Source organism: Carettochelys insculpta, chromosome 22 (assembly GCF_033958435.1).
Source record: "Carettochelys insculpta isolate YL-2023 chromosome 22, ASM3395843v1, whole genome shotgun sequence".
NCBI lineage: Eukaryota > Metazoa > Chordata > Testudines > Carettochelyidae > Carettochelys > Carettochelys insculpta.
The window spans coordinates 23,675,827-23,683,501 of NC_134158.1; the positions used below are offsets into that span (position 1 = coordinate 23,675,827).

General features: G+C 66.3%; 1 protein-coding gene across 1 annotated transcript; it reads right to left on the reverse strand.

Annotated features, from left to right (window-relative positions):
- Nucleotides 1-632: 632 nt before the first annotated feature.
- BBC3 (BCL2 binding component 3) lies at nt 633-5,132 on the reverse strand. The gene is made up of 4 exons (XM_075016653.1): nt 4,927-5,132; nt 3,982-4,285; nt 2,421-2,596; nt 633-1,614 (listed from the first exon to the last, which is right to left on the reverse strand). Exons 2-4 carry the CDS (start codon nt 4,271-4,273, stop codon nt 1,495-1,497), a joined length of 588 nt encoding a protein of 195 aa, XP_074872754.1. The 5' UTR covers nt 4,274-4,285; nt 4,927-5,132; the 3' UTR covers nt 633-1,494.
- Nucleotides 5,133-7,675: the final 2,543 nt, after the last annotated feature.

The window sequence follows — 7,675 nt, forward strand, 5'->3', positions numbered from 1 at the left end:
CCTGCTCAGCAGGCTTTGGCAGGGGAAGAGCCTCCCTGAAGACTGAAATAGCTGGTCTAAGTAGCACTTAACTGGGCTGGGCTCCCCCCCAGGCCAGAGCTAGTGATGCTAGGAGGCTGCCAAACAGGCAGTGGGCCTGGGCAGGGGGACCACTGCTTTGTACACCCCCAGGCCCCTGCACAGGAGCTCGGCTGGAGTCCATTGCCCATGGGGAGCTGAGGTCAGGGTGTTCCGCACTTCAGCTTGGGGGCGGGATGGGTCTTTGCAGGAACTGTGCCCCTGGGGTGGGTGAGGCCAGAGGTCCTTGAGGGCTGTGCCCTTCCCACCGTCAGCTTGGGCCGTGGTCATCGTGGCTTCTTGTTCTAAAATTAGCCCGACCCAGCTCCAAAATAGCCCCCGTGAAGGGCTGGGAGTGGCAGAGATGCAGCCGCCTCTTGGCTCAAATCCAGTTTTATTGAAAAGGAAATGTAGAAAAAAAAAAAAAAAAAAAAGAAAAAGCAACAGCCCATGTACAGCAAGTGTATCCCAGTATGTACAGCTCTCCCCTATGTACAGCCAGGCCCAGGGTATATACAGCTCTCCCCTATGTACAGCTGGACCCAGAGTATGTACAACACCTCCCCCCTATGTACAGCATTTACAGTGTGCTCCTGCTGCCCCCAGCAGAGTGCCTCCACCACCCGACAGCATTCCCTTCAACTTATGTGCATGTGTGGAATGAATTTTGTTTGGTGCACAATCTCCATAGTGGTACATACCATATTCCTTCTGCAGCGGGTGGGGGTGTGGTGGTGGGGTCAATGGCGGGGGGGCTTAGGGCTGGAGCAGAGGGCCCTAGTAGAAGGTTGGGGATGGGTGGGGGTGTAGGCTCTGGGGTGGGCTTAGGGATGGGCAGTGTGGGGAACAGGCTGCTGGGGGATAGAGGACCCCACCCACTGTGGCAGTTCCAGCAGCACCTGGCATGGGTGGGGCTGGGGGAGGGGCTCAGGTTCAGGGAGTACTAGGCAGCTGTGCAGCTTAGCAGGCCCAGGTCTCCCCAGCAGTGCAGAAGGGCTCCCCCAGGGATGAAGCAGCTGGCTCAGACCCCTCCGTGGTTTGCCTTCCCCCCGCTGGTGTCCCAGCGTGACCTGCTTTGCAGACCATCCACTAAGGGGAGTGGGGGATGGCAGAAGGAGCACAAGGGGGATCACGTCCCCACAGCACTGCCTGTGCAGCAGGCTCCCCAAGAGGTACAGTGTGGGGGGGGGGTTCCTACAGCACCCACCGAGGGCTGCAGCTGCCTCCGCAAGGGCTGCTTCCTGGCATGTGGCCAGACAGCTCTCCAGCACCGGACACCTCCCCCCTGCCTCCAGTCCTCAGTAATAAATAAATAAATAGAACCTGCCCTGGCCAGGGCACCAGCCTGAGGTCCTGGCCTGCAGGAGTCAGCTACAAGACAGCTGCTGGAAGTGGTTACGTTTGGCCAGGAGGCTCTGGTGTCCGGCCCCAGCCAAGTTAGTTGGGCTGCAGCTCAGGCATCACGTCCACTGGCATGTTGTAGAAGGCGCCCAGCAGCTGAGAGATGCAGTGGTAGAAACGAGCCCAAAGGGCTCCCTGACGCTGGCGCTCCCGCCACTGTGGGGACAGAGGCAGAGTCAGTGCCATAGCAGGACGCTCTGCTGCCCCTCCCTGCAGGCGCTGGCTGTCTGATTTCCAGGCTGGCAGCAGCCCCAGGCAGCCTTCTGGAGCCCCAGGGAGGTCAGTGTGCCTTGCCGTGGGGCAGGCTGGCTGCGCAGGGGAGCCGGCTGGCTGGCGCTCTGCTCACACTGAGCTGCCTGCCACTTGCGCCGCAGCCTTATATACCCAGCGCTATTTATAGTCTGTGACTCAGCGGCTCGCTTGCCCAAGCGCCCTGGGCAGGCACAGCCTAGCCCAGCCTCCCTCCTGCGTGCGGAGGGGTGGTGTGTGTTTGCGGTGCCGTGTGGGGGGCGTTCTGCCAAGGGAGAGGGTCAGAGCCAGGACTCCTGAGTTCTCTCCAGCTCTGGGAGAGGAGTGGGGCCTATTGGTTAGAACAGGCGCATGTAGAACACACAGATTCTATTCCCGCCACTCCTTCCCTTGGGGAGCCGCTGCCGCTGTCCACGCCCAGAGGCAGGGGCAGCCCCTCCTGGCTGTACCTGGCCAAGCTGGTCCTGCCCTCGCCAGGATCTCCCCAGGGGAGCTGCACCTGCCAGCCCTGAGTTCACTCCCCTAGCAGCAAAGGAAGGGGCTGCTACCCTGAGCAACTCCTTGCTCTGCAGCTGCAGGCCAAGCCCCCTGCAAGGGTCACCACCCCCCACCCAGGCTCCCTTCCCTGGATGCCACCTCCTACTGGCCCCCAGCCTCCCCCATCCACCCCACCTGATGCCTCCCCAGCCCCTGGTCTTTCTACTGAGACTGACCTGTCTCTCATGGGCCTCCTGGAAGGCATCACCCATGCGCCGCAGCTGCACTCCGAGCAGCCGCTCTGGGTTCAGGGGCTCTCTGGGCAGGCGGCCGTCAGGCTCTGTACCCTCTGGGGCCAGCTGCGTCGGGGGTTGCTCCCTGGTGGGCCCCTCATCCAACACGGGCTGCAGTTCTGCAGGCAAGCAGAGATGGGCTGTCAGGGCTTTAGAGCATGTACCCCAGTGACAGCTGACCCAGGGCTCGGGGGCCCCCTTCCAGCCGACTGGGGGCTCTGACCCTTGCCCCCTGGGGACAGCGGGGCTGGCAGTGGAGCCCAGCCAGTACATGCTGCTGAGCCCTTGATCCTGGCGTGAGGCCAGGATACAGTTCCCTACACACAGGCCCCAGCGCTGGTCAACAGGAAAGCCCAGAACAATTGCTGCATGTGGGGGGTGGGGTCAGACCTGGCCTGCCCCAGGGGTCAGGAGCCCGGCCTTCCAGCTGATCTGGGGATACCCCTTTCAGCCAAGCCCCTGCAGCGCTCCTGGCCCAGCTCAACAACCCACCACATCCCCCCTCAGTTGCTGCCAGGGCCTCATGGCCACAGGCAGGGTAAAGTGCTGGGGAGGGATACAGCCCTGCCCTGTGCCCAGCCTAGGCTACATGGCTCATGGGGGCCTGCCCGCCCTAGCCATGGTGCCCGGCAGACACAAGCTCGGCCCAGCTGGGATGTGCCCGAGCTTGTCGGTCCAGCCGTGCTGCCTGGGTTGCCCTCCACCCCCACAATGGCACTGCCATCTGCCTGCCCGGCTCCTCACTTCCCACTGGCTAATGAGCAGCCCCCTGTTAGCTGAGCCAGCCTGTGGGAGAGCTGAGAGTCAGCAGGTAGCCTGGGTGCAGTTTGCGGAGACCCAAGGTGGGAAGCCCCAGCTGGCCAGCACCCCAGATCCTGTCAGGCTGGGCTGCCACAGGCTGGCAGGGCCCAGGGTGACAATGCGCAGCAGCTGGGGGCACAGGGAACCCGCGGGCCAGTGAAAGGCCAGGGAGCGTTTCCACCCCACCCGCCGTGCCCTGTCCCATTGCAATCGCAGTTCACATTCCCCCAACCCCAGCAGCAGCGAGGCCCATCTCCCCAGGCTGCCTTCGTCCTGGGCTTCCTTATCTGTGACCCCGCAGGACTTCAAAGGGTCCCTGCCTGTGTGGGGCTGCACAGTCATGTGCACCCAGCTCACCATGCCAGAGGCAGGCACTCGGCACACTGGCACCCCTGCCTAGGACACCCGCCAGCTGGGGCAGGGCAAGCAGAGCTAACAGGAACCATTAGGCTGGGCATCCAGCTGTGGCCACACAGAGCAGCTGCCCCCGGGGGAGAGGGGGTGGGACCCCAGGACTATGGGGGAGGTTCAGGGCAGAAGGGGTGGGAACCTGTGGACTACAAGGGGCATTCTGGGGGCAGGGTCACACCCCCAGGGCAGGGGTACCCTATCCATTGTGTTCCTGGCCCCTTTCCCATGCAGCACCTCTGGCCACTCACAGGGTACCAGGCTGGGAACAGGGTGCCCACACAGGGAGACTCACCATGTGCCAGGCTGCTGCCCCTGGTTCCTCCAGCTTCGGGGGCATCCCAGCGCCTGGTGCTGGTGCCAGTGCCGCGGCTCCTGGGGGGCTCTGGCCCACGGATGCAGCGGTAGAGCGAGCAGGAGGGGGGCCCAGCAGGGCAGAGGTTGCAGCTCAGCCGGGGTGGTAGGGCGAGGCTGCCCGGGCAGACGGTGGGCGGCACGGCCACCGCCCCCCGCAGCAGGAAGGCTGGGTCCCCGGGCACGGCGGCTGTCGGCTCAGCGCGGCTCCTCTCCTGCAGTGGTCTGGCCATGGTCGGTGAGCTCTGCAAGGCAAAGGCGGCGCTCAGGGCAGCCGCCTCCCTCGGGCGCGAGGACCCACCGTGGCCACCAGGGGGCGCCGCGGGACGGGGCGCCGCAGCAATGTTTGTAAACAAACCCGGGCGGCAGCGCCTGAACCCGCTCCCGCTCCCCGGCGCCGCCAGTTCGCGGCTCGGGCGGGGCTCCGGGCGGCCGAGGGAGACCGCGAACTCCCCGTTCTCTGCAGGCATGAGGGGCTCCGCATCCGCCGGCACCGGGCGGCCGCACCCCCACTCTACCCACAGCCCCGGCAGCCCCCCAAGCTTACGGACCCCCAACTCCCGGCCCCTCAAGCTCTGCAGCGCGGACACTGTCCTCCCCTTACCCACAGCCCCCCGCACCCTGAGCACTGCTCCCCTCACCCACAGCCTCCCGCACCCCGGGCACAGCCCCCCTCACCCTGAGCACTGCTCCCCTTACCCACAGCCCCCGCACCCTGAGCACTGCTCCCCTTACCCACAGCCCCCCGCACCCCGGCCACAGCCCACAGAGCCCCCCCCCACCCTGACCACTGCTCCCTGTACCCCGCCACAGCCCCCGCACCCTGAGCACTGCTCCCCTTACCCCGCCACAGCCCCCCTGCAGCCCGGCCACAGCCCCCACTCACGGCAGCTGCATGAACCCTCCCGGGCGGCTCGGGCTCACTGGCTCCCGCGGAGGCTCGGAGGGGCGGCGGGCACGGCGAGCTCAGCAGCACCGGCACGAGCAAAGCCCAGCGCTTCGCGCGGACCCCAGCCGCTCCCGGGGCTCGCGCCGCCCCGCCCCGCCCCGCCCGTGACGTCACCGCAGGCCCGCCCCGCCCGCGCGGACAAGTTCGGGCTTGTGCAAGCGCCTGTGGCGAGCGGGGATCCCCCGGGGGGAGGGGTGCACGGGAAGTGGGGTGTCGGGGTGTGGGAGATGGAGGGGCTGTGCAGGGGGGTGGGGAAATGGGGTGTCGGGGTGTGGGAGATGGAGGGGCCATGGGGGGGCGGGGGAGTGGGGTGTCGGGGTGTGGGAGGTGGAGGGGCCGTGCGGGGGGCGAGGAAATAGGGTGTCGAGGGTGTGGGAGGTGGAGGGGCCGGGCGGGGGAGTGGGATGTTGGGGTGTGGGAGGTGGAGGGGCCGTGCGGGGGGCGGGGGAGTGGGGCGTCGAGGTGTGGGAGGTGGAGGGGGCCGTGCGGGGGGCGGGGGAGTGGGGTGTCGGGGTGTGGGAGGTGGAGGGGCCGGGCGGGGCGCAGAGGAGTGGGGTGTCGGGGTGTGGGAGGTGGAGGGGCCGGGCGGGGGAGTGGGGTGTCGGGGTGTGGGAGGTGGAGGGGCCGTGCGGGGGGCGGGGGAGTGGGGCGTCGAGGTGTGGGAGGTGGAGGGGGCCGTGCGGGGGGCGGGGGAGTGGGGTGTCGGGGTGTGGGAGGTGGAGGGGCCGGGCGGGGCGCAGAGGAGTGGGGTGTCGGGGTGTGGGAGGTGGAGGGGCCGGGCGGGGGGCAGAGGAGTGGGGTGTCGGGGTGTGGGAGGTGGAGGGGCCGTGCGGGGGGCGGGGGAATAGGGTGCTGGCTGATCAGGAACTGGGAGACCAGTCCGTGTGAGCCCTGCTGGAGAAGAAGACACCCCATGGCCTGGCTGGGCTTGTGCCCCAGGGCGATGGGAGTCTGTGGCACATCCCATCCCACCCGAGAAGGGGGGAACCCGGGGGGCTGCGATTAGCTTTTACCTGCCCCCTGTCCTGATTTCCTCTTTGTTTTGTCCCTGTGCCGTGACCAGCTCCCCCAGCCCCCTCCCCATGGCGCCTCCACATGCCTGTGCAGCAATGCATGGAGGGCGCATAAAGCCTGACTCCCTGAGCCGCACCAAGCCCCCCCACCCCACTGAGAGATGCACACAAAGCCTCCCACCCATTTGTCCCAGGTCCCAGCGGTCCCAGCTGTGCCAGGTGCTGCACAGACCCCAGCCAGGTAGAGCGCCACCTGCACCCCAGCTGAGATCAGGGCCCTGTCGGGCCGGGCGCTGCCCACACCCCAGCCGAGATCGGCGCCCCATCGAGCCACATGCACTCCGGCTGACATCAGGGGCACTTCAGGCCAGTCACCGCCCAGACCCCAGCCAAGATCAGGGCCCTGTTGGGCCAGGCACCGACCGCCGTAGACCCCACCTCAAAGATTCTCCGAAGACTTGAGCCCTGGGGGAGCCAAGGCATGCAGGAGAGGCCGGCAGCCCAAGCGGCGCCTTACAGGTGACAGCAGGTGGAGTGAAGATGGACTAATGCAGGCCCTCACCTGCCCCTTTCTGGCAGCAGTGACTCCATGGGCTTCAGGGCCCAGGGCGAGAGGCCCTTGTGGCCTGAGCAGCGTGTGCAGGAAGCAGCGGTTCCCAGAGCCACTCACGGCATGAGTCAGAGGGACTTTCACCAGCTTGCAGTGCAGGCGAGAGGCTGAGGATGTGGGGCCGGCCGGCTGCTGCGCCAGGCGTGGCCCTGAGGACCCGGGGATTAGGAGGTCTGGTCTCTGCCACGGCCTTGTGGAGTGCCAGGTTCAGATCCCTGTCTCTCTGAGCCCCTCACCTCCCATCTCACCATGGGGAGACTGCACCTGACTTTGGTGTTACATGCGCCGGGTGCTGCACCAGGGGCCGGGCACGTGGCTGGGTACTGTGAGCCACATCGGGGCCATGTGTGAGACATCCTGACTTCACTCTAAGGCAGCGACTCTGCTGGGCTCCACGTGGGGCTGCTGTAACTCAGGGAAACCAAGAACCCATTTGCTGTGACAACCTGACCCCGTGGGCAGACCGACAGCCCTGGGCTCGCAGGAATCCTGGGGCTTTATACCAACTGCCCGGGTCAGGTGGCGTTTCTGGGGTGTGAGGTATGGGTCCCGTGATTAGACCAGGGGCTGGGGGCCAGGACGCCTGGGTGCTATCCCCAGCTGTGGGAGGGGTGTGGGGTCTAGTGGTTAGAGCTGGGGGGGGTGCTGGGTCTGGGTTCCGTGGTGTGTTTGGGGCCAGGCGAGGCTGGATCTGGGTGAGCCAGGGGATGGTGGTTTAGAGGTTCCCTAGGGGACTTGGAGCTCCATCTGGCCATCCTTGGGGTGGGGTTTAGGGTCGTGCCGGGAGTGTTGGGCCAAGGTGGAGCTTTGGGGTTGACTCCAGGCTCGGTCTGGGGGGACTCAGTCTGGGAGGGCTTGGATTTGGGCTGGGGGGTTATTTGCCTGGGGGGTGTGGCTCTGTTTGGAGGGGAGAGTCAGCTCATGGGTGCAGGGTTCAGGCCAGCAGGTTCAGGTCTGGGGCAGGACCAGCCTGCAGGGGCTTAGGCCAGGGGGCTGGATTAGGGGCATAGGGGCTCTCTTGGGGTGTTCATTTGGGTTCGGGTCAGTGGGGTTTGTGGCTTGG

What these genes read in the sequence shown, in the direction of transcription:
- BBC3 (XM_075016653.1), bottom strand. Translation starts at nt 4,273, where the DNA reads ATGGCCAGACCACTGCAGGAGAGGAGCCGCGCTGAGCCGACAGCCGCC. An exon ending in GGGCAGCAGCCTGGCACATG is followed by an intron (nt 2,597 to 3,981) that starts GTGAGTCTCCCT and finishes GCTTGCCTGCAG; the next exon opens with AACTGCAGCCCGTGTTGGAT. An exon ending in AGGAGGCCCATGAGAGACAG is followed by an intron (nt 1,615 to 2,420) that starts GTCAGTCTCAGT and finishes CTGTCCCCACAG; the next exon opens with TGGCGGGAGCGCCAGCGTCA.